Genomic DNA, 26,490 nt, shown 5'->3' with positions numbered 1-26,490 from the left:
CAAGAGATTTGGGAGCTGTGTGGGTGGGGTTTGGGGGTGCACAGGCCGTCTTCAGCATTTGGAAAGATTACAGGCCTGTGGTTTCTGGACAGCCCTGTGCTTTGTTCTCTTTCCTGCATCGCGCTGGAAGATAATAGATCCCAGAGCCCCTTCTAAGTGCCAAGTCACTCTGGGTATACAACACCACTTCCTCTTCTGTCTGGAAACTCAGCCAAAGCTATAATGCAGGGCCAGGCCAGGGTTGGTTCCCTCCACAGCTTAACGAGGGGAAAGAGGCCTCACCAAGGGCGCAGTCAGCTTCAGTGGTCAGAGAAGGCAGACCGGAGGATCCACAGCGGAACAGACTCCAGCATCTCCCTAAAATCGCATCTTTCCAATCGCATCTTTCCCCTTAGCGACAAGCAGGACTCAAAGGGATTTAAGCCATAGTATTTAGGAATATGATGCCAGACTTAGAAATAAGATGAGTGGGTGTCATGGGGGTGCACTGAACAGCACGTCTTTGTAATTGAGGCTGCTGTGGGCCTAAAGGGAAGTTGTAACTACGGTCTTAGGAGACCGAGGAGTCTGGGCTGGTTCCTACAAGGGAAGCTCCAGCCAAACCTTGCAATATGGCTACCCCACCTCCCCGAAACCCCAGCAGGCAGGCCCTAGAGTCAAGTGCAGGTCTCACCAACCACCCTAGGGAGGAGACAGGGTCCACCCTGAGTCCCCTCTGCACTTTCTTCCCCTGTACCGAGTCAGGTCAGCAGAGCCTCAACCCTGCTTCCAAAGCCCTGGTTGAGTTCCCAGAAAGGCTGCACAGGCCTTTGCCATTCATTTCTCTCATTCATCCGTTCATCCATTCACCCCTCAATCCATCCATTTACTTTAGAGATTAAGGAGACCTAGGAAGCCTGCATCCAGGAGGTCCAAGCCCTTCCTCTCCCAGGCATCAGGAACCAATACCCTGTTCCTATATCAGCGAGAAGACAGAAGGTGTTTGTGGTACCCTTACAACCCTTCTCTTGACTCTTCAGCCACATGTCAGTCAATCATGATTGTCAGCAAGCATAGACTCTCCTGGGATCTTGTTAAAATGTTGGCTTTCAGGCCCTGCCTTGGCCCAGTGTATAATCCCAGAATCTGTATTTTCAGCTGCTACTCTAGGAGAGCTGGCCTTTACAAACACACTGGCAGGTTCCAAAGCAGGGTCCCTCTGACTGACGCAGTTCTCACTCCAGGAATCAGTCTGTCACAAGGAAGAAATCCCAGAGCCTGGCCTCCCTCATCCCCATGGGCAGACACTGTTAGCTACTGATCTTTTCATGTACCTCTTGTGAACTTGGGAGAACTGAATCCCTGACACCATGGGTTTGGTCTTTTCATTGCCCTTAACATTTATTAAATTTTTCTTAAGAGATTGGGGTCTCATTCTAAACTCTTAGATTCCTGGTCTGAAACATCCTCCCAGAATATTTTGGACCACAGGCATGTACCCTTGAGCCCAGAACTTTTGGAAACTGAATCACAGTTAATGCCAAATGCACAGAAAGAGAAACAGTAGCTATGTTGTAACCATCGTCCAGACTCAGTCACCATCCCAGCCAATCCTGCTTCACACACACCTCCATCAGCACCCTCAGCCTCCAATACTGCATTTTTTTGCATTTATCCAACTATATATTTGAAATTTTTACTTTATATGTGCACATACCACAGTGAATGTATGCAAGTCAGAGACAACCCTCTACAGTCTGTTTCATTCCTCTTCCATGTGGCTCTGGGGATTGAACTCAGGTCTCCGGGTTTCTACAGCAAGGACTTTATTATCTGCTGAGGCATCTTGCTGGCCTTCCAACTATAATGTTTATGATGCAAATTCAATCTGTTAGTACGTTAGTATTTTAGTATTTTACCTTTTTTTTTTTTTTTTTTTTTTAAAAGACAGGGTTTCTCTGTATAACCCTGGCTGTCCTAGAACTCACTCTGTAGACCAGGTTGGCCTCAAACTCAGGGATCTGCCTACTTCTGCCTCTCAAGAGCTGGGATTATCTGTCAGTATATCCAGCTTAAAGATTTATTTATTTATTTATTTATTTATTTATTTATTTTCAAGACAGGGTTTCTCTGTATCACCCTGGCTGTCCTGGAACTCACTCTATAGACCAGGCTGGCCTCGAACTCAGAAACACAGAACACCACAGCCGTGTGTGGTGGCACATGCCTTTAATCCCAGCACTTGGGAGGCAGAGGCAAGCGGATTTCTGAGTTCAAGGCCAGCCTGGTCTACAAAGTAAGTTCTAGGACAGCCAGGGCTATACAGAGAAACCCTGTCTCGAAAACAAAACAAAACAAAACAACAACCCCCCCAAAAAAGATTTATTTTTAATCGTGTGTGTGTGTGTGTGTGTGTGTGCATTTGTGTATGTGTGTGTGTTGTATGTGTGTAGAATGTACATAAGAGCAGGTGCTAACAACATCTAGGAGAGGGTAATAGATACCTTTGGAACTAAAGTCATAGCCACTTGTGCACCACCTGACATGTGGGTACCTGGAACTAAACTTAGGTTCTCTGAAGGAGCCGCACAGGCTCTGAACTACTGAGCCACCTTTCTAGACTGTGAGCTTGTTTCAAGTATACTCCCGTGTAAGCATTTAATTGTTCGAGTCCACTGGAGCTAGTTTTAGTACCTATGCCCAGAATGTCCTTTCCGGAGGTGCTTGAGCCTTCCAAATTGTATACCAAGTAGAGCTTGAGCCTGGTGTTCTCCGAGGCTCCCAGACTTTCTGATTTTTTTCATTTCTTCTATCACCATGTCATCTCACCACCTTCCCTCTCAGCAGACGGGTGCTGCATGTGCCAAACATCTTTATCATTTCTCTCATATGTAACATGGCAACTTTCAGAGAATTAAGACTGAGTTAGTGACTTTAAAGAAATTGGAAGAATGGCACCTGTCTCAAAACAAGTATTATGTAAATTTGATCGATCCTCCTTCAGTACCCACCGAGCAGGGGTTCCAGGCCCTCAGGGTACCAAAGTCCATGGATGGTCAAGCCCCTCCTATAAGGTGGCACAGCTGGGGTGGAGAAGCAGCTAGGTTGGGTGAGAGCTTGCCTACCATGCACAGAGCCCTGGGTTTGATCCTCAGCACCTTATAAACTGTGCATGGTGGTACAGGCCTTAAACGCCAGCACTGTGGATGGAGGTGGAGGCAAAAGATAAGAACTCAGAACCATCATTCCATAATGATCTCAAGGTTGGGGCGAGTGTGAGCTACAAGACACCCTATCGCAAAAGGGGGTGGGGCACACACAATATTTGCATATGAACTCCACACATCCTCCTGGGACTTTAAATCATCTCCTGGTTACTTGTAATACCGGATACAGTATTTGTAGTGTGCGAACGAACAACAGTTAATTAGGGAGTAATGTCGAGAGAGAAAGGTCTGCGCAGGTTCAGCTCAGGCACTCATTTGAGTATTTTGATCCTTGGTTGGTTGAATCTTTGGACCTGGAGCTGTGTGGATGAGCAGTTACCAAGGTCTGGTTTACTTGTCAAATCACCAAGATTCCCCGGGGACAGTGGAAACATTTTTTCCATATCCCACCAGTACTGTCTGTAAAGTTTTCAATCTGCAGATTCTGCAGCTGCCTAGCAGGGCATCCCTTTTGACCCCCTGAGAAGAAAAGGTAGCCACAGCCAGACTTCAAGCGTGAGAGCTATGACTATGACCCCAAGTATCCTAGTATGGCTGACCTCACACTGACAACTTCCTTTCCACGCCAAGGCTTCAGAAGTCCTGCTTCTGTGTGGAGCTGTCAGAACCAAACAACACCCACTCTAGACTCAGCCATGTGCCCTTTCTGCAGGACAGCTGCTTCCTGCAGATTTCGAGAGAACCAGAGCCCTATTTAAGCTCGAAATGTTCCAAGATAGCAAGTTCCTGTCAGATAAAGAAAAAAGCAGGCAGCAGAGAAATCGGACCTAATAAAAATAAAACAACAAGGAGTGTGGGTGGACTGACTGCCTAGACTCAAGCTGCTCTTGGCTTTGCTATATATCCGCTTATGCTTCCTGAGGGTTTTGCTGTGTGAACACTAGAATGTTGGGGAATGTCGATTAACTGTCATCTTGGCCTTTCTCACTTACCTGTGTGGCTTGAGGTGAGCAAGAAGGGGGCATAGCAGGCAAGGGCACACTCACCAAATTAAGCTTTGCTTATCACCTCCTCTATAATGCCCACCATTCTCCCCCTTTCCCTGTTCTGCCTCTCTCTCATGCAGAAAGGAAAGAACCTCCCTTGGCTCCAAAATGGCATCAGGAGATACAAAGACAAGCGTCAAACATGCCCACCTCTGTGCTGAGAGGCTGTCCGTGCAGGAGGAGGAGGGAGATGCTGAGGACTACTGTACCCCTGGAGCCTTCGAGCTGGAGCGTCTCTTCTGGAAGGGCAGTCCCCAGTACACACACGTCAATGAGGTCTGGCCTCGGCTCCACATTGGTGATGAGTAAGTTCCAGGTTCAGCCTTCCGTTGCTGTTGCCCCAGGGAATTCAGTGTCTCTCCATCACTCTCTACGAATGCCTAATGACAGGCCTGGTCAGCTGTTCTAGTGTTCATCTCCACTTTACAGAAAACCCAGAAAAAAAGCCTTAAGCAAGGCGGGCTTATTTTTTCTCTTGTGCATAAGTCCAAAGGAGGCTAGCATGGTGACTGCGAGGATCCAGAGACAAGGGCTTCTGTGTGGTGTTTCACCATCATGAGGGTCTAGCATCTTCTTCAAGGTTGTTCAGGACTCAGAATGCTCACAGAGCTCTGCTATGACCCATAGGATCCAGACAATAGGGAGTTAGGGGAAAGGAAGTAAAAAAATAACAGCTTTCCAAGGGGAAGCCTAGCCTAAGACTTCCCCTGCACCTAGCTGCAAGAGAAGCTGGAAAATGTAATCTTATGTTTTACCCATTAACAACAGTAGGAATTGGAGCTTGCCGTGTAAGTACCCTAGAATATGTGTCTGAAAAACAGTAAGCCAAAAACTCAACTCACCACCCCTTTTATAGGACTTACAGTCTATTTCCCCACTTCACACAGAGGTGAGAAATGTCTGTGGTAGGTGATGATGATTATGGTCACCATTTAGGGAACACTGTATGGTAGGCACTATGTTAAGCAACCTGCAAACATGACCTCATGTTTGGTTTTCATGATAACCCAATGAAAGAGAATATCTCAAGGTAAGGAAACTGAGTCACAGAGCTACTTAGTAAGCACCTTATATCCTAAACCCTGGTGCGAGAGAGCTGAGGTTCATGACTTCCACTTCAACCCACCCCCACCCCTCTGAACTAGAACCCACACTCTGCCTGTTCTCGGAGCAGACGGGCAGGACCCCTGTGCACGGGATCTTACCCAAATGGATGCTCAGAAAAACAAAGCTAAACTATTTAGCATGGGCAGCAGCCCTTGTCTTATTTTTTCCCCTTAATCTTTTATTTCTAAGGTATAGGAAGTTGGAAAAATTTGCATGCTGTTTCCTACTAAAGTAAACTAAGTAGAGGGTCAGAAAAACAAACTGCAAGCCAAACATGGCACTGCATGCCTACAAACCTAGCACTTCAGAGGTAGAGTCAGGAAGATTAGGAGTTCAAGGACAATCTGGGCTATCTAGTGAATTCAAGGCTACTCTGGGCCTTATGAGATGCTGTCTCAAACAAAACAAACATACAATCTCTCTTTTTCCACTCTTAATTCTGCCAATAACAAGTATTAAGTTTGGGTTTTTTTTAAAAAGCATTTTCACTGTGTATGTATGTATGTGCATACATGTGTAAACCACAATGTATGCATGGAGGTCAGAGGACAATTAGCTGGCATTGGTTCTGTCTCCACCATGTGGGAACCAGAGAGTCTGAACTCAGGCCATCTGTCTTTGTAGCAAGCACCTTTACCCATTGAACCATCTTGCTAGCCCACCTATATTAAGTTCATGTGCTATGTCTCCTTTCTTGTGCTATTTCAAAGGTTAAAAAACCATCATACATGCATACACACATATACAAGGCACTTGCATTTCTTTTAACAGATTGATTTTTCTAAAGAAGTTATTTCATTATGTAAACACATGTATGCCTTCCGGGAGGGGTGCATCTAAGTGCGAGTGCTCTGCCTCCCAGACTCTGCTGGGCCAGGGTATCAGAGACCTCAGAGCCCCTGGAGCTGTCGTTGTGGGCAGTTGTAAGTGATCTGAGATGGGTGCTGGGAACTATCGAGGTCCTCCGAAAGAGCAGTATGAACTCAGCAGCTGAGGCATCTCTTTAGCTCAAAACACAAATGGGTGTTTTGTTGTGTTTGTTGAGACAGGGTCTCAGTAGCTCAGGCTTAAATGGTTTCTTCTTTAAAAAACAATTTCTACCATGGATGCTGTTCTGCATTTTTAATACTCCACAGTACAGCTATGGTACAATTTGTCCTGTCGTTCCCCATCGAGGACATTAGGGAAACTTAGGCGAGGGGTGCCCAGAACTGGATGTACCACTTTCTCTTAGAATCCAGCTCTACTGGGATATAATTTATGTGCCATAAACCCCATCCTCTTAAATTGTACAATTCAATGATTTTATGAGATTCTCCAAGTCGTGCAACCACGGCTGCACATCTAACTGCAGAACATTTTTATCACCTCAGGAGAAAACTAGGATCCATTAAGCCACCACTTCTTCCTCCCATCTTCCTCAGGCCCCCTGCAGCCACCAGGCCCGCCACCTTCTGTTCTTATACATTTGCCTAATCTGGACATTGCATATCAATGGAATCCTTCGATCTGGTGGGCTTTAGGGCTTGTTTTCCCTCCGCATACTCTTCATGGTTCATCCACACTGTAGCATGTGTCATCGCTCTCATTCTCTCTCTCTCTCTCTCTCTCTCTCTCTCTCTCTCTCTCTCTCTCTCTCTCTCTCTCTCTCTCTCTCTCGCAGTTTTTCGAGACAGGGTTTCTCTGTATAGCTCTGGCTGTCCTGGAACTCACTCTGTAGATCAGACTGACCTCAAACTCAGAAATCCTCCCACCTCTGCCTCCCAAGTGCTGGGATTAAAGGCGTGCGCACCACGCCCGGCTGCTCTATTCTCTTTTATTGCCAAACAACCTCTGTGTTATATTTGTGAATCTTCCCTCAAATTTATCTGTCATCAAGGAGTGCATACATTCTGACCTCAAATATCACTTTAGGAAAGGTGACTCGCAGGTACAGGTATCATTACATAAGGATGTGAGCTCAGTAATGTTTATTCAGAAGACTGACAGAAAACAATGAGACCCTTGGGAACATGGGTGGTAGAAAGCACACCTCAGAAGGTCTGGGATTAATCCAAATTCTACCACTATGCAGTCAGCTTAGACTTAGTGAAACAGGCCACTCCCACATCTCAGCTGCCTTCAACACAGCAGCGTATTTCTCAGTGTTACAGTCCATGGTGAGCCACCTCGAACTCATGTGTTTCATGTTCCATGGTGACTGGGGTCTGCTGCGATACTTTTCTTTCTTTCTTTTTTTTTTTCTTTTTTTGGTTTTTTGAGACAGGGTTTCTCTGTGTATAGCCCTGGTTGTCCTGGAACTCACTCTGTAGACCAGGCTGGCCTCGAACTCAGAAATCCACCTGCCTCTGCCTCCCAAGTGCTGGGATTAAAGGCATGCCCCACCACGCCCGGCTGATACTTTTCTCTTGCAGCAGAAAGAAAAGAGAGGAATGGTTAAACCATGACCTGACCTGGACGTGGTGCATGTCACATTTTGTTTTAATTTTGTTTTCAAGAGAGGCTCAGTCTGGCTCCCCAATTCCTAATCTTCCTTGACTTTCCATCCCAAGTGCTGAGGTCACAGGCATGTGCCCCCAGTTCCCAGCTCACACGGGACATTTTTGTCCATATTTCATTGGGCCAAGTAAGCCTACATCGAAACATCCTGTCCCAGTTAGATACCTCAGTGGGTGAAAGTGCTTGTCCTACTCAGTGGTGGTACACACCTTTAATTCTAGCACTTAGGAGGCAGAGGCAGGCAGATTTCTGAGTTCAAGGCCAGCTTGGTCTACAAAGTGAGTTCCAGGACAGCCAGGGCTACACAGAGAAACCCTGTCTCGAAAAACCAAAAACCAATAAAAACCCCATTCTGTTGACAGGGTCAGGAAAACAGAAGGGGGGGGATGACAACATTCTAAACAATAGTACAACCTAACGCTGCCCCCTGGAATGATGTGGTGACTTTGGGACAGGGTCTTTTGCCTTTCTGGACCTACATCCTCACTTCTAAAACAGTTGCTGAAAAGCTTCAAAGCTTAGAAGAAAGCATTTTAGGTATAATAAATTGGCAGACAAACTCAAGCATCATTGTTACTGCTGTTAGTGAAACACCCAAAAATGTAGGTAGAGGAGTCCAGCCTGCAGGAGGCTGACTGCCAGGGAAGGAAGGATTGCTTTCAGGGAAGTACTGTGAGGGACTGAGAAGAGACACAGTCTGCTGTGCCAGACAATGGCAGATGCTTGTTTCCTTGACCTCTGAATAGAATCTTGCTGCTTTCAACCAAGACAATGTCACCGCCCTTTCAATACAATCCAACTATGTTTAATCAAGCCCCAACACACACACACACACGCACACATACACACATGTGCACACATACACACAGAGATATACGCTCATGCACACACATACACACATATACACACATGCACACACTCACACACATATACACACACATGCACACACTCACACACATATACACACATGCACACACTCACACACATGCACACACATGTACTACACACATATGCACAAACATATACACATATACACAAATATGCACTATATATAGTCACTTACTAACCAGGCAGCTTCAAGTCACTTGTATGTGATCTGACCATAGCACAGAATAGAAGTCAGCTCAGCCTCATGCTCGACCCTGATCCTGGACTCGGTATGATGCCCACTTCTCAAGCTTCACAGACTCCAAAAGGCCATGGATTTCATGCCCAAGCAGCCAAGTGAGGCTCTAACCCCAGCTGCAGGATGCCAGGAAAGCCCAAGTTTCTTGGTCTCCCTGGAGGTATTGTCCAAAGCCCAAAGCTGGCTCCACAGGCATAAAGCCTCAGCTTCATTTAACATGAGTCCCCGCGCACCCATAAATCACCTGAGATTTTGAAAGCCAGGTGCCAGACTCTGGAGGACAGTGAGGGAGGCAATCCAGACTCAGGAGTAAGAATAGACGGGTATTCTTGGACATCAAAGGCATCCACTAGCTATTGCTGGAGCCGAGGCCAGTGACTCCTGGGCCAGGCTATTCCCAAGCAGATTCATTCTTTCCTCCCAGGCCCCCTTTATGGAGACCTGTGGACGGCTGAGTTTCCAGTGTGAGCTCTTGGTGTCAGGTCTCTGTAGGGCTTCAGCCTGGCCATCAAGCTCTCTAAGCTTCCATTTCCTCATCTATTAGATTTAGGATTTAAGACGTTAAGACATACCAGAGCTTATTGCAATGCCTAGCGCACTCAAGTATGATCCATTACCAACAAGATGGGGTCTAGAAACTGAACAGAATGTAAAGAAAGCACAGGTTAAGCACACGATTTTGTTGTAAGAGGAGAGTCCTCCTAGCCCGAGCACAGCCTGGAGATAGAAATCAACTCACACCAACCACCTCCCAGGACATCCTATGTGAGCCCAGCAGGATGTGGGAAGAAGGCCCCACCAGCACTGCCCCAGGCACTCTCCCGGCTTCCCAGCCTAAGGCTTGCCTTCCGAGGAATGCCTACGAACCTGTACGTTTCAGGATTTCTAGCGGGTGCTCAGTTCCAGGTTGTCTTAAGGGCTTCAGCCCCACCTGGATGCCTAAAACCCTCAAATCCCCAGGACACACCAGCCCTACAGGTCCGCTGGTTCTGTAGAGGACTGGCGCATGGGCCAGAAGCAAACTAGCAGATGTCCCTGTGCAGAATTCATCCTCATTCACCACCCACTTCCCATGACTTGGTGGGGGACTGAGTGTGTCCCCGTGGGAAGCACAGGCTCCCAGAGTGTGGAGAAAAGCCCCCCTTCCATACGCAGGGTACAGAGTTCAAGTTCCCATTGTGTGTGGCCACTGTCTGGCCTTTGGCAAAACATTTTATTGTTCCAGGACTCGGTTTCTTAATTATTAAATAAAGGATGATTTCAAAAGTCCCTGTCTGGCTGTAATATACAGTTCTTTTAAAATCGTCCTATTTAATAAATTAGGCTTTATTAGGTTCAAGCACATACTTGTGTTATTACTCTTAAGTCATTTAAATTAGATTCAAATTAGGTTAACCAAGTGTTGCCCTCCAGAGAGCCGGGGACTAGGAGATAAGAATAATCCATAGCCTCTTATCAATCAGCAGCCCCTAAATGGGGCTTCAAGAACCGCTTGAGCACGCTTGAAAAGCACCGCACTTCTGTGATTTAAATATTCTCACTTTAATCTCCTTCACATCTCTCATTTGCTTAGCAAAACCTTTCTTTCTTCCTTTCCTTTTTCTCTCCACATAGTCAGCAAGAAGGGCAGTGTCTTACCACCATGAAGGAACCTCACAAATCCTGGGCAGGGCAGCAGCTGATAACCATGAGCTGGAGTAATTGAGAAATTTCTCTCCTCACAGTGGTGTCCCTTCGCTCTTAAACTATGCTGCCCGTAGGATTGCTGGGGCCCAAGACAACTCCACCAAACCCTCGTTTCAGGGGACCATCAACAACCCAAAACCCTTCTCTAAGAGCCAGGTCCCTCACAGGCAAATGCTGGCTCAGCTGATTCCTTTGCTCCCCAACATCTCTAGTAATCTCAAAAGCCAGAGGCATCTATCTCCTGGGCCTGCCACTGGGGAAACTGGGAAAGGCAGAGGGGGCCTTCCTTAGATGTGTCTGGAAGGCTGAGAACCTCTTCCCACACACAGACACAAAATTGTTATGGTCTCAAAATACCAAGCAAAGCTGACCCTTGGCCTGCTACTCCAAGGAGAAGCAAGGCCAGGGTAGGATGCAGCAAAATAAGCCAGTGTTAACAATTCCACAGGCTGCACAGTTCCCAAAAGAACCAGAAAACCTGAACTTTGAACCTTCCAACTATTGCAAGTGGATACCAGTCACAGATAGCCCGAGAAAGAGGCCTGAAGCCTTGGTCAGGGCTTCTCAAGCTAGATTAAGCTTTCTCTGGCAAGGTTTGAGCAATGTGAAAGACTTTCATTGTATAGTGATGCAATGGCCTACTTTAATGACCAATACATTAAGTTTCAAACATGGGCTTCCAGCGTTTACTTTCGTTCCTTTCTTGGAGTAAAGCAGCCTGGGAAAAGGTTTCAAGTTTTTTGGTTTGGTTTGGTTTGGTTTGGTTTGATTTGGTTTGGTTTTGAGACAAGGTTTCTCTGTGTAGCCCTAGCTGTCCTGGAACTCACTCTGTAGACCAGACTGGCCTTGAATTTAGAGTTCTACCTCTGTCTCCTGAGTGCTGGGATTAAAGGTGGTCACCACCACACCTGGCTCAAGTTTCGGTTTTCTAACAAAAGGTATTGTTGTGTAACCTCTCCTCCTGCCTCAGTATTCCCAGGGGTAGGGAATGACAGGCCAGTCTCACCATGGCCAGCGGGAAGAGATTTCTAACAGGAATTAAATAAAAATCCAAAGGAATTAAAAATCTACCCCACAACTCTATAATAGCTTGTCTCTCTGGAGTACTAAGGAAATAATATCAATAAAATCATAGTACACAATTATATAGTAAATGAATGTAGGGTGCTCATTACTGAATTAAAAAAAAAATAGACTAAAAGAAAAAAAATCAGAATTCCCTATAATGCCATTCAACAAAGATAAACATTCTGATGTAAAATTTCCCATTTCTCCCCCATGGAATTTCTTTAATCTGGCAAAGAGGTTTGAGCAGAGCACAGCTCAACTTCACAAGCCCTGTAAAGGAATCACTACCTGGGTAATTGGGTCGATTTGGCCCCAAAGAAACTGGAGGCCCAGAGGCTTTAGTTTAGGGGTTTTCGTTCACGCAGCAGTTTAAGCTGTTGCCCTGAATGGCCTCAACATGTCCGAGACCAGCAGGTCAGTGAGCCGGTGAGCCGGTGAGCTGGTGAGCCGGTGACTTAATGAGATCAGGAGCTAGGAATACCTACTGCTCCAAAATCCATCTGGGAAGAATGCACTCAGCCCAGACTCCATGGGAGGACAATGACATCAAGGCCACACCCAGGAAATGACACACAATCACTACAGTGTTACAGACAGTAGATTTAAAAGGATGCATGACATAGACCATAAGCAAACATGCACTTGAGACCAGATGCTCAGACCAGACGCAGGCTGACCTCTGCTGACACCAGAGTGGAAGTAGCCTTGGCGGGGGGGGGGGGGGGGGGGGATTGTTCTCATGGCCCAGTACTGAATCCAGCAACACGGGAGTAGCTCCTTTTTTTCAGCTGAAAGAAGGTGGCAGATGCTCTACTTGGACTGATATATTCAGGCCACATATGCCTCTCTCCTTGACCCTGCACAAGAGCACATAGGGAAATGGTCCCGACTGCAGAGGCTGAGGGACTTGGGCTGGGATCAGGACAACAAAGGTCTCAGTGTGTGGCCCAAGGAGATGCTCTAGTTTCTTTCCTTCCTTCTCTCTCTCTCTCTCTCTCTCTCTCTCTCTCTCTCTCTCTCTCTCTCTCTCTCTCCCCCATTGTTTCTGTTTTTGCTTTGTTTTGCTTTGTTAGCAAGATCTCTCTCTATTTTTGTTGCTCTGGCTGTCTTGGAACTACCTATATATACCAGACTGGCCTAGAATTCACAGAGATCCACCTGCCAACACCTCTTGAGTGCTAGCATTAAAGGTGTGCACCACAACATCCAGCTTACTGTGCTTTCTGTTGCTGTGAATAAACAATATGACCCAAAGCAGTTTGGAGAGAGAAGGGCTAACCTGGTGTATGAGTTACAGTCCATCATCAGAGGAATCCAAGGCAGGAACTCAGGGCAGGACCAAGGGAAGTGAAGCAGAGACCACAGAGGAACACTACTTACTGGCTTGCTCAATTACTTTTCTTCTACAGCCCACACCCACCAGATTAGGGATAGCACTGCCCACATTGGATCAGGCCCTCCTACCTCAGCTTAGAAAATGTCTCACAGATGTAACCATAGGCCAATCTAATCTGGGCAGTTCATCATTTGAAGTTCCCTTTTCCCAGGTGATGCTAGGTCTGTGTCAAGTGGACCGCTGAAGCTAACGATGCCCTATGGAGTTTGAAGCAAGCTTTCAGGGGGCGACTCTAGAGGAACTGGCAAGATGTTGGGACAAGGATGAGAAGGAGGGAAGGAAGGAAGGTCTCTGACTGACTGAGAAAACCAGACCATGTGAGAAGGATTTTTGTTGCAGTTAGAAGCCAGATCTTGGCCAGGGGTTTGCAGGGAAGGAAGGAAGAAGACTTTAGTCAAACAAAGGATCCACGAGGTCTCAGAATAAACTGCATGGGCCAGGGACAGTGGCACTTGCCAGGGAGCCCAGCACTTGGAAGGCTAAGGCAGGATGAACACAGGTCCAAGCGCAAACTGAGCTACGTACAGAGGCTCACTCAATAACAACCACATAGAGCAAACCACAGGAACCTACCAGGCTCATGTGCAAAAGAAGGAGCCTTCCAGGCTCATGTACAACCAAAGGAGCCTTCCAGGCTCATGTGTGAAAGAATGTCCCACCTTGTTCCTAAGGCAAATTAATGAAAATGAGACACCCTTTCTTTGCCTATGAGATTCACAAATAATAAAAATTGGAGGGGGCTAGAAAGATTGCTCAGTGGTTAAGAGCACTGACTGCTCTTCCAGAGGACCTGGGTTCAAATCCCAGCACCCACATGGCCGCTCACAACTGTCTGTAACTCCAAGATCTGGCACCTTCCCACAGACATGCATGCAGGCAAAACACCAATGCACGTAAAATGGAAATAAATTATTAAAAAGATAAATAAATAAAAATTGTATTGTAGGGGACGGGCGAGGTGGTTCAGCGGTTCAGAGCACTTGTTGCTCTTCCAGAGGACCTGGGTTTGGGTCTCAGCACCCACCCACCCAGCATCGCACAACCATCCTAACTCCATTTGTTTGGAATAGTGACATACACAAAACACCCATACATAATACACAGAAAGTTTAAAACCTTTTCCTCTTCATTGGAATGTGAATCTGAGCCAAGTTTTCTTAAGGGCCGCTTCATGAATATCAGATATAGCTTACCTAATTATGATGCATGTGTATGCGGTGTGTGTGTGGGGGGGCATGCGGTACACGTACAGCCCAACGCACAGAGAACAGCTCTGTAGACTCAGCTCTCCCCTTCCACCTCGATGTGGGTCCCAGAGATCTGCATCAGCCTGCCAAGTCTATGCAGCACGTGACTTTACCCACTGAGCCATCTCACCAACTCTCAGGTAGATTTCAAATTGCCCGTCCCCCTGGACAGGATCATTCTGCTTTAAAAGGCTCTTGTGCCAAGCAGTGGTGGCACATGCCTTCGATGCCAGCACTTGGGAGGCAAGGGCAAGTGGATCTTTGAGGTCTGAGGCCAGCCTGGTCTACTGAGAGAGTTCCAGGTCAGCTGGGGCTACAGGGAGAAGCCTTGTCTGAAAACAAAACAAAACAAAACAAAACAAAAAAACCAAATAAACTGAAGTCTCTCACAGTGACAGAATCAGGTGTGCCCATAAGTCCAGGCTGAGGAGGCAGTGGCAGTGTGTGCCTGCTGAAGGCCATGAGGTGACATCAGCTGCTCACAGTACACTGCCATGAGGTGACTTCATCTGATGGCCACAGCACTCTGCCATGTCAAGGTGTTTGAACAGTGTGTACAGATGTCCTTTGGTGACACCTCTAGCTCCACCTACCTCAATAAATATCAATATTAAGCAATTTATTTGAATTCTTTGGTCTCTAGCACATCTATTTACACTCTGCCATATCTGGTGTGCTCACGATCCTCGCCCTTTGAGAATATTTCAATTTTATTTTTATTTATTGTATATGGTGTTTTGCCTGCGTGCATATGTGTGTGCTACATGTGTGTAGTGCCCTCACAGACCAGAAGAGGGAGTCAGATCCACTGGAACTGAAGTTACAGACAGGTGTGAGCTGCCATATGGGTGCTGGGAACCGAACCCAGGTCCTCTAGAAGAGTAGCTAATGTTCTTAACCACTGAGCCACCCCATCAGCCCCACTGTTCAGCCTTCTGACACTCAACAATGTCATCTTGAGAACTGTGCAATCAAGTTATAAACAAACAAAAGCATGTTTTAAGTAAATCTATAGTTCTGTGTTGGATATTCATGGTTGTCCCTGGTGATATACAGCTATAGGTCAGGCACACCCACTAGTCTAGTCAGCGTTAGCATTATATAGGACAATGTATATCTTTCAGTTCATTTTTGCTTAAAAACTGCTACCTGCCATCTGAGCTGTTGGGAAAATGGTGGATTTAGCTTACTGTGGGGTTGCCAGGTGCTTCAAACTATAAAATAAAATAAAATAAAATAAAATAAAATAAAATAAAAAAAAAATGTAGCATCAGAGAATAGCTCAGTGGTAGATAGGACATATGCTTGGCTTCTTGTTGGGGGCCTTGGGTTCAATACACACACACACATGTACAAGCACACACACATATAAGCACACACATACATGCATACACATGCACACAAGCATACATACATACACACAGGCACAAGCACACATACATGCGTATGTACATACATACATACAAACATGAATGTACAGGCATACATACATATGCACAGGCTCACACACATACTCATAGACACATGCGTGCACACAAACAGGCACATACATATATAATCTTTGAAGGACAATAAGACAGGCACAATAAAACAAGGTATAGATCAGGCCTGAATGGTTCAGGTCTGTAATCCCAGGTCCTCAGGAGGCTGAGGCAGGAGGATCACAAGTTCAACAACTTCCTGGGCTACAGAGTTTATAAGACCCTGTCTCTAAATAAAAACTAAAAAGAGGGTCAAGGAGATCCCTCAGAGGCAGAGCACACGTGTAGCATGAATGAGACCTTAGGGTTCATCTCTAATATTGAAAATAAAAATAAGAAGTATGCCTGTATGGTATTATATTAAAAAACATGCCTCTATAAAAAACACCCCTATGCATAGAAAACAGCTGGAAGATCCTACTTTAAAAGACTAATCATATAATCTTTATCTTTAGTGGGGTAGAAAGACTGGTGAATTTTTGTGTGGGTTTTATTTTCCACATCCTTGCTGAGCATGCTATTTCTGGAAACAGATGACATGTGACTTAAACACACACACACATACATTGCTTAGAACTAGGATTTTTCAGAAAATACCCAGACAGTAAGGCTGCTTTATCATCTAAGTTATTTTGTGTGTGAACACGTTCATGCCTGTGCATGAACGTGTTCACGTATATGTATATGTACGTGTGCACATGTCGGAGGGTGAAAGTAATACTCTTGTGCGCATGTGTGGAGGCCCCACAGATAGCACGTGTCCTGCTCTATCTCGTCCACTTTGGTCTTGAGCCTCGGTCTCTCCCTGACCCTGGAGCTCATCAAGGCAGCTGCACTAGCTGGTCAGCAGGACCCAGCAGTCCTCCTCCTGACTTACCTTCTCAGTGTTGGGTCTGCAAACCACTGAGCTGGGCTTTCATGGGGGCGCTCACTTGGTCCTCCTGTGTCCCGGGCAAGCACTTTACTGACTGAGACTCAGTCCCTCCTCATCCAGTCTCTAGACGTAAATTCCTGAATCCATTTGTTGTTGGTTCCCTGAAGTCTTTCCCCATGATCAGAGGAGGCCCAAAAGAGAGACACTAGGCCTTTCCTCTGTTCCCATCACTTCAAAACATCCCTGGATTTCTCCGTTCCTTTCCCATATAACTTATCTGAGCCAATTATTTATCTGGCCCTCAAATTAAAAACAACAACAAAACACAATACAGTGCCAGACATAACCCTCCACCCACACTCCAATTTCAGTAACCGCTGAGCTGGGCATCCTGCCCAATGGGGACCTGGACACAGGATGTTTAATGCCTAGGAAGCATTAGTTTTTATTTGTAAATTTCCCATTCTGCTGTAAGTGTTCTTTCAAAGTCTCAACCTGACTCCCAGCTGAGGGAACCTGCCCCTGTAGTATCCTATTCTATAAGGACACCGTGCTCACACCCACACACCCACACACACCCCACACCACCCCACACCACACCCACCTCAGGGGACATAGAGCCTTGAGAACTAATGGATCTTAGATACACTATCAGCTCTAAAGCTCTGTTGGGCCCTTTCTTCCTAGACACAAAGGCAGTTGGGTGGGGTGAGTGGAGTGGTGTCATATGCTAGTGTGCTACCCACCCTTGATCCTTGACCCCCCAGACATCAAAGTGCAAACTGCAATTCATTCAGACCGCCATGGGATTCTGTGGAGACTGTTGGTGACCACAGAAGGAGCAGTGTTTCTGGTGGGTTAGAGCCTCCTGTCAAGGACAGTTAATTTTAATTCTTCCACTGAGCTCAGCCTCAAAGTGAAGCTAACTGCCACTCAGCAAGACAGGCCAAGTTATTGGAGGCTTTAATTGAGTGCAGATCTGTGTCCCCAAAGTGTAACCTTTGTTGTATATATATTTGGGGACAAGAAGAAAGATGAAAACCATAGGCCTTTCAATGGAAAATGATGGAAGTTGAATGTGCTCTACAGCCAGGATGCCAGCACCAAGGGCCATCTTGGGGAGGGGGATTATGGGAGCTCAACTCCCCATGTGGCCTTCTATTTTGGGAACAGGATCCCACTATGCAGTCCTAGCTGATCCGGAACTCACTATTTTAGACCAGGCTGGCTAAAGATCCACCCACCTCTGCCTCCTAAACACTGGTATTAAAGATTCGCGCCACCAAACTGCCCCCATCCATTTTTGTGGTTTGTTTCAGACAGGGCCTCACTCTGGTCCAGGCTGGTCCCCTGTCTCAGTCTCCCAAGAGCTGGGATTAAAGGCATGAGCTACCACCTCTGGTTGTACACACAGACAGCTCCTATAGGCTCTGAAAAATCTTTCTACCAGTCCAGTGCCTGTGCTTAACTCTTTTCAAGCTCTAGAGTCCATTGCTGCTCCTCTCTACGGAATAAGCACACTAAGGAGGGATGGAGGCTTGTTGGTAGAGGACGTGGTGTGTGTTGCTGATGTGAGGCTCCTCCTGGCCCAGAGTGCTGGTCCTTACTCCTGTCCAATATGGTTACATCTGTCCAAATCGTTTACCAGTGGCCTTATTATGTGTAATGGCTAATCTTGGTTGTGAACTTGACACAGGAAAAAGGACTCTCAATTGAGGTTTTACCTCCATTAGCCTGGCCTGTGGGAATGTCTGTGGTAGCATTTTCCTGATGGCTACCTGATGGGGGTGGGAGGACCACTGTGGGTGGTGCCATCCCTAGGCTGAAAGGCATCCCAGACTTGTGAGCTGGGATTCCTCCTTGGTCTCTGCTTTAGTTCCTGCCTCAGATTCCTGTTTTAAGGTCTTGCTCTGGCTTCCCTTGATGACAGACTCTAACCTGTAAACTCAATTCAACCCTTTCCTCACCGAGCTGCTCTCGATAACTGTACTTATCACAGCCACAGATCGATGAAGAAGAGCGTGGACCCTCAAAGTGAGCATACTGTGTTCTAGTGTTAAGATCTGACACCTTGTTAGCCTTCCTTGAGCACTAGGCTGGCCTTTTCTTGTCTTTTCTTTTTAAAGATTTATTTATTTTATTTTTGAGTTCACTGTAGCTGTCAGACACACTAGAAGAGGTGTCTGTGGTTGTGAGCCACCATGTGCTTGCTGGGAATTGAACTCAGGACCTCTGGAAGAGCAGTCGGTACTCTTAACTGCTAAGCCATGTCTCCAGCCCAAACATGGCTTCTTCAAGCCAAATCCTACACACTCTTAAAACACTGACTATAGTTCTCTTTGACCACCCCCCCAATACTGATCCTGACATCCAAGTTGTTCTAAGACCAAAAATTATATTCGCTTCAAATCTCCCTCTCCTTTCCTCCTCTCTCCTCCCCATCACACAGCCGGTCCCCTCCTCCTCTCCCCATTCCCAGGCATTATCCCAGGCCACGCTTCCCTCTCCTGCTTATATAAAACAACAGCCACAAACAGACTCTTCTTGCTTCTGTTTCTCATCCTCTCACATCCATCTGCACAGGTCAACCAGACTGGTCCCCCCCCCTTTTATTGGATATTTTCTTTATTTACATTTCAAATGTTATCCCCTTTCCAGGTCTCCCCTCTGGGAAAGTCCTATCCCATCCCTCCCCCCCTGCTTCTATGAGGGTGCTCTCCCACCCACCCATACACTCCTGTCTTCCTGCCCTGGCATTCCCCTACACTGGGGCATTGAACCCCCATGGGACTAAGGTCCACTCCTCCCACTGATGGCCATCCTCTGCCACCTATTTGGCTAGAGCCATAGGTCCCTCCATGTGTACTCTTTAGTTGGTGGTCTAGTCTCTGGGAGCTCCAGGGAGTCTGGATGGCTGATACTGTTGCTCCCCCAACAGGGCTGCAAACCCCATCAGCTCCTTCAGTCCCTTCTCCAACTCTTCCATCTGGGACCCCAAGCTCAGTCCAATGGTTTGGCTGCGAGCTTCCTCCTCTGTATTTGTCAGGCTCTGGCAGAGCCACCAGGAGACAGACATATCAGGCTCCTGTCAACAAGCACTTCCTGGCATCCTCAATACCGTCCAGGTATATGGGATGGCTCCCCAGGTGGGTCAGTCTCTGCATGGCCTTTCCTTCAGTCTCTGCTCCACACTTTTGTCTCCATATTTCCTCCTGTGAGTATTTTGTCCCCGCTTCTAAGAAGCACTGAAGCATCCACACTTTGGTCTTCCTTCTTTTTGAGCTTCATGTGCTCTGTGAATTGTGTCTTGGGTGTTCTGAGCTTTTTGCTAATATCCACTTATCACTGAATGCATATCGTGTGTGTTCTTTTGTGACTGGGTTACTTCACTCAGAATGATATTTTCAAGTTTCATCCATTTGCCTGCGACAGACTGATCAAATGAAATGCTCACTCCTTTCTTAGACTAACTCTGGCCTGCAGGACCCCACCCTGCCCCTCATCCCTTCAGCTGCACTGGTAGCCTACCCATTCTTAACACATGTCGTTCCTTCAGCCTGGATGAAACACTCTTGCTTCAGTTTGCTTCTTTTCTTACTCCAATACCGCCTCCTCAAAGAGCCCTCTACTACACACCCTTCAAAACTGTCTGTCCCATGGCTTTGCTGTGTCGTGCCCACAGTGTGGCCTTAGTTTCCTCACAGCTCCCATTTGTTCATTTGTTATTTCTAGGCCCATTAGAACTGAGGTCCACCCCCCCACACACACACACACCTTGGCTTGATCAACCTGTTCCCTTCTGTTACCATCAGAACATCATAGAATCTATATCATTATGGGGATAAATGATCGACTACAGACCGTGAGGCCTCCTCCATCACCTTACACCTTCATTTGTGGTATTTCCTTGACACCGCCTGCCTCACCTGCCATCTTCTCCTCATTAAATGTTGACCCTTGTAGTGAACAAATGCTCACCCTTGTAGCAGGACAGATTTAAAGGTGTCTCTCCACCAGGAACCCCTAACACTTCCTCCAGGAATAACTGTTCCATCTGATACGCTAGCCAATGGCCTCTTACCATGGGAAGAGGACTCAGGACCTCCGAGGGAAGAGCAGTCAGTGCTCTTAGACTCCGAGCCATCTCTCCATCCCCAGCAACCTTATTTTTGTTCCTAGAAATCCTGTTGAAAACTAAGACTCTCACCTGGGTTAGAAGTAGCTCCTTAGAACAACGAAAGCACAGCTAGGCACAGGGTTCAACAAAGCAATCAGACCCCATTCATAGTGTGTCCTCCAATCCTGTCAGCACCAATTCAAGAATTTTATCCAATCCCAACGAAATCCTCTGAAACACCGGTTTGAAGCCATTTTTCCCAGCTATGACCTCCAAACCCATTAATGTTTGGAAGCTTCAGAACAGGGGCCTCTTAAAGGTTCTCCCAGGGGCTCTGTGAAGCAGGCTCAGGTTGTTTCAGTTGCCTCTGGGGAGATCTGACAGGTCTACCTCCAGGACCGGCAGCATAAGGTGAATGATCCAAATGGAAAGGGCAAATGCCCAGGCTGCACCTACCCAAGACTGGGCAGATAGTAGCTTTCTCATAGTCAGGAAACCAAACGGTGACCAGTGGCCTGGGGCTCGGGAAGAGCGCTGCTTTGGGTCTTTGCCTGTAATCGCCCTGTGATTACTGGGTCCAGCGTTGAAAGCCGTGCACCACCGAAAGCGCGGCGTCCACCAACCGACCGACCCTTCTCCCTGCGCCCAGGGCCACGGCGCTGGACCGCTATGGGCTGCAGAAGGCGGGTTTCACGCACGTGCTGAACGCAGCGCACGGCCGCTGGAATGTGGACACCGGGCCGGACTACTACCGAGACATGGCCATCGAGTACCACGGCGTCGAGGCCGACGACGTGCCCACCTTCGACCTCAGCATCTTTTTCTACTCCGCTGCGGCCTTCATCGACTCCGCACTCCGAGACGACCACAGTAAGTGACCCTCTCCAACTCTGCCCTGACAAGCCCCGCCCCCAGGCTGAAACCCCACCCATCAAGTCCCGCCCCCAGACATAAAACACGCCCCCCCAAGCCGAGGCACCACCCCTCCTGCCCACAGTCTGCTTTCCCCCTGCTAGGTCATGCCCCAAGGCATGCTATCCTCTCCCCTCTGGGGAGAGGTCCTGCCCTCATATCCCCTCCCCAGAATCTGCCAACCCGGCCCTGCTCCAGTGGATCAGAAGCAGGATCTACAAGAAAGTGATTCTCAAACCTGGTGTACTGGGGCTGAGGATTGTCGGCAGGGATTGGCTGAGCTAACTGCCTGGCCATAAGTGTTGCTGGTGGGGTTCGGGCTTGATATACAGTGTTGAGATGGGAAAGGGGGAGGCTTAGAGGTCAGGGCTTGTGGCTGAGTCTCCATCTCATGAGGAACAAGCACCCCTAAAAAGACCAGGGTGAGCAGGGGTAGAGCATGGGGAAGCCCTCAAAACTGAACTGTAGCCAAAACGCTAATTGCACTTGGACTCAAACTTGATAGAGCCAAAGGCTTCAATGCTGGAAAGTGTTTAAGGAACCGGCTGTGCGAGAATCCATGTACAGACTTAAGATACTTCTGCTAACCAAACACACCCACAGACTACTCTCTAAGATACCCACCTTGTAAAAGTCAAGGGCCCAATATAAACTTTACTAGAGAGTGTGGGCTTTGCACCCACAGAGTCCCAGCCTCCCCATGCCACTGATCCATCTGTTAAGTCAAGGTCCTCATCCTGCCCACTAAATGCAGTTTTGACTGCTCTCATGCCGAGACAGCTACAAGGCTATTTTGGAGAGAAGGGCACAGCTTTGGCATGCACCATGGGTAAGAGCAAGTCACTGCTGTTTGCTGGGTACACTTCAGCACATCCCACGGAGGCCAAAGGGACATCACCTCCCCAATCTGTGCTCTGACCTCAGCCTCTTGTCATGCCCCTTTCTGAATCACCACTTCATTTGGGGGATCCAGTTACCAGAAGCCTTTCTTGCCACAAGAGGTTGGGATTACAAGGCTCACTGACCGACTGACCTGCTTCAGGAACTTGTAACCTGGGGCTAGGCCTACGCCAAGTCAGCCAGCCAGATGTAGACCTTGAAGGCTGCAGTGGCTCCTTGGCTTCTTGACCAGCCATAGCCACCCACAAACTTTGTCATCATTCTGGTTCAGAGGACACTAGGGCAATGGAAGCCACCCATACAGCTGACATGTTTTAGAGAGGATGTATCATTTTTTTACCTGTCCTTTAATGATTCTATTGATGGACCATCTTTTGTATCCTGTACATTCTGAGTTTCCATACAGGATCAAAAGAAAAAAAAAAAAAAAAAAGCAACCAGACTCTGATTCATCTCCATGAGGTAAAATTCACCTCATTGTATTTGAAGTTAACTGAAAGCATATTGTGTGTGTGTGTTGGGGTGTGTGTGTGTGTGATGTTGTGCAGCAGTACAGTCCTTCAGTATCTGTTTCATGTGCTTGGTTGCCATTTTTATGTCTTAGAACTCCCTCTTAATGGAAGGGGCCTGGCAGGCCTTGAGGAAGACAAGGCCAGGTTTAGCCTCTCATCACAAAGCTCAGTAATGATGTGATTCCTCCAGCGATGAAAATATTTACCGTGAGCAGCTGTAATGGGGATCAGCGGCCGAATACACAAAGCACTTGGCATGGGACCTGCAGTGCAGGAGGCCCACGGATGCACTTGACAGAGAGGCTGCGCACTGCGGAGCGTGTAACTATGCCAGCATGTGCACCTCATCACCGTAAAGTTTCCGATCCTAAAAGAAAAAAGAGAGGAATCAAAAAGACATTCCGACTTTGAACTTGTACGATATACTCACATGAAAACTTGTCTTAGGATCCTGGCCAAGTCGGCAAAGATTCGGGCTCCGGAGTCGGGTGTTCAAGGCCTGCTGGGCAGGATCACAACTTCAGTAAGAAAGTATCAGGCTGGTGGGAGACCGGGTGCGAGAAAGCTCGAGGTAAAGGGTGGGCCAAGAGGGAAGAAGTCAGTGAGTGCGCAGGAAACAGGTCAGATGGGTCAAGTGTGTCGATAAAACAAGCCGGCTGGGATTAGGAAACTGACAGCCACACTGTCTGATGGGGTGGGAGAGGAGGGATTGGGCTCCTTTCTCAGTGACCTTTGAATCTGGCATGTCTAAAGACTTCCCCAAGCCAGGGCCTGAAATGCCAGCCCTTCAGAACCCAGCATCCTATGAATGAATGGCGCCGGCTGCTTGTGAGGCAGTGGGATTCAGGTTTGTGGGGAAGACAGCCCGTATCTCCTTGGTGTTTCTGGTGAGAATGGATGCCAGTGTGGCAGTATGTCTGACTTTTCGGGGAAAATCTCCAATCTGGATTGTACTGTCAGACTGCTCGTGTTTTTAGTGCTGTCAGAGGGCAGACAAGAGTGGCAGGGTCATCTGCTTGTCATCGGTGCCCTGAGTGGGCAGAGGAACAAAAGAGAATGCTGGTTAGCTCAGCTCCAGCATTGCCACAGACTCCAGGAGACATGGGTGACAGGTGTTTGGCCTGCCGGCCACATGCAGGGGGTGGCCTGATTCTTGTCTAGTCATGCACTGGGGAACCAAGGGACACTGCTGTGGAATTTCTGAGCCAGTCATGGTCGCATGTTTCCTATTATACTCCTGACATAAGAGGTGTTGATAGACAGTCTGGCCCAAAGGCAGGCCTTCCTTTCTTCCCTCTTGCCTTCTTTCTTGCCCTTTGTTGGCAAGTCCTAACTGAAAATAACCACCTATTTATTCCCTGTCCCTCACTGCCGGCTCGTTTTGAATTTAATTTTTATCTTATTTTTTATCTCTGGTAACACTGGGAATTGAACTCGGGGCCCTACATCTCCTGTGTGGCTTTCTTTCTTTTCTTTCTTTCTTTCTTTCTTTCTTTCTTTCTTTCTTTCTTTCCTTTCTTTCTTTCTTTCTTTCTTTCTTTCTTTCTTTCTTTCTTTCTTTCTTTCTCTCTCTCTCTCTCTCTCTCTTTCTTTCTTTCTTTCTTTCTTTCTTTCTTTCTTTCTTCCTTTCTTCCTTCCTTCCTTCCTTTCTTTCTTTCTTCTTCCTTTCTTTCTTTCTTTCTTTCTTTCTTTCTTTCTTTCTTTCTTTCTTTCTTCCTTTCTTCCTTCCTTCCTTTCTTTCTTTCTTCTTCCTTTCTTTCTTTCTTTCTTTCTTTCTTTCTTTCTTTCTTTCTTTCTTTCTTTCTTTCCTTTTTCGTTTGTTATTTTGTTTGTTTGACATAGGGTCTTGTTAAGTAGCCCCGGCTATTCTAGAGTTCAAGATTCTGCTGCCTCTGCCCGGGGGGGGGGGTAGGGGTTCAGATTAAAGGTTTATTATACCACTACACTCAGTTTCTTGTTGAAAAATCACCTGCTGCAGTGCTGTGGAGTTAAACTCGCAGCCTGTCAGCCTCACGGGTTCCACTTCTACCCCCACTCTGTGCCAATTTGACCTTTTCAAAGAACTAGGAAACCTCCATCATGATGGAGAGATTGGGTCAGTAACTCAGCCTGTTATCTTGCCTGGTAGCTGAGAAAACGGGCTGTGTAAAGCCAGGTGGTGTGCCCAGGGTCATAGAACTAACCAAGGGCAACACTCACAAGCCCCGCCCTCCCCCCCCCCCCCCCCCCCCGGCCTCACAGGAGTGTCTTTTGTCCTTAATGTCAGTGTCTCTTTGGTGTCTGTGCTATTTAAGAGGTCACTGAATATCATGGAAGGGGAGACAAAGCCAGCTGGCTCTAGGATCTGACACAGTAAACTCATCCTTCTTCACTGGGGAAAGAACGACAGAATGTTGTCCCAGAGGGAGCATGGATGCTCACAGGAGCTTGGGAACATCTAGTTTAATGAAATCTCCTAGGAAACGCCAGACACCAGGGGCTTGGAAGATCAGGTTTCAGTATCACAGCCTGCCTGTCAGTCATTCTTTGTCCTCTTTCCCCCCACCCCCTCTCTCTCTCTCTGCCTGTAGTTTTTGGAGTCAGGATTTCTCTGTGACACAGCCCTGGCTATCCTGGAATCGGGTCTATAGACCAGGCTGGCCTTGAACTCAGAGATCCATTTGTCTCTGCCTCCCAAGTACTGGGATTAAAGGCGTGCACCGCCACCACCCCCAGAGTCCATTCTTTGTCTTAAACAGGACCCAGCCTGCTTTTGAAGCCATCATAAAATCTCTTACAGAGCCCACAGATGTTGCTCAATGGTATGGCATTTTCTTAACACTGGTTTGGATTCTCAGCACTCTCGGGAACAAAGAAGGAAGAGGCAGAAGCAGATGGATTGCTCTGAGTTTGGGGCCAGCCTGGTATACACAGCAAGGTCCAGGCCAGCCACAGCTACATAGTGAGACCCGATCCCAGGATAAATAAATAATCATTTTATACAATAAAATCTAGGCTGTGAAGATATCTCAGCAGGAATAGTGCTTGCAGCAAAAGCATGAGGATCTCAGATCATGTGAGACCCTACGTGAACAAACAAACAACAACCAGATGAGGGAATGAATGTGCCCTGTGATGTCAGGGCTGGGAGTGGGAAGACAGGCTAATCCCCAGTGTTTGTAGCCAGCCTAGCCTACTAGCAGGGTCCAAGCCAGTGAGAGACCTTGTTACAAAAAACAAGGTGAACAGTACCTGAGGTTATCCTCTGGCCTACACACACATGCGTGTGCGCACACAGACACACACACACACATACACACACACACAGACACACACACACACCATCCCAAGTGGGTATGATTATATAGATGAAATCATCTTTCTGGCAGGTATT

The 26,490-nt window shown here is 47.3% G+C and overlaps 1 protein-coding gene across 1 annotated transcript in view; it reads left to right on the top strand.

The window, feature by feature from the left end:
- The first annotated feature begins 4,279 nt into the window (after positions 1-4,279).
- Dusp29 (dual specificity phosphatase 29) overlaps positions 4,280-26,490 on the top strand; it is a 28,058-nt gene continuing 5,847 nt past the window's right edge. The window contains exons 1-2 of the mRNA XM_021182444.2: positions 4,280-4,497; positions 21,443-21,663. Coding sequence (XP_021038103.1) covers positions 4,301-4,497; positions 21,443-21,663 — 418 coding nt within the window. The 5' untranslated portion in view covers positions 4,280-4,300. The remainder of the gene's footprint in view (positions 4,498-21,442; positions 21,664-26,490) is intronic.

Source organism: Mus caroli, unplaced genomic scaffold, assembly GCF_978045245.1.
Source record: "Mus caroli unplaced genomic scaffold, Mus_caroli_1 scaffold_12, whole genome shotgun sequence".
NCBI lineage: Eukaryota > Metazoa > Chordata > Mammalia > Rodentia > Muridae > Mus > Mus caroli.
This window is presented reverse-complemented; position numbering and strand designations above follow the sequence as displayed.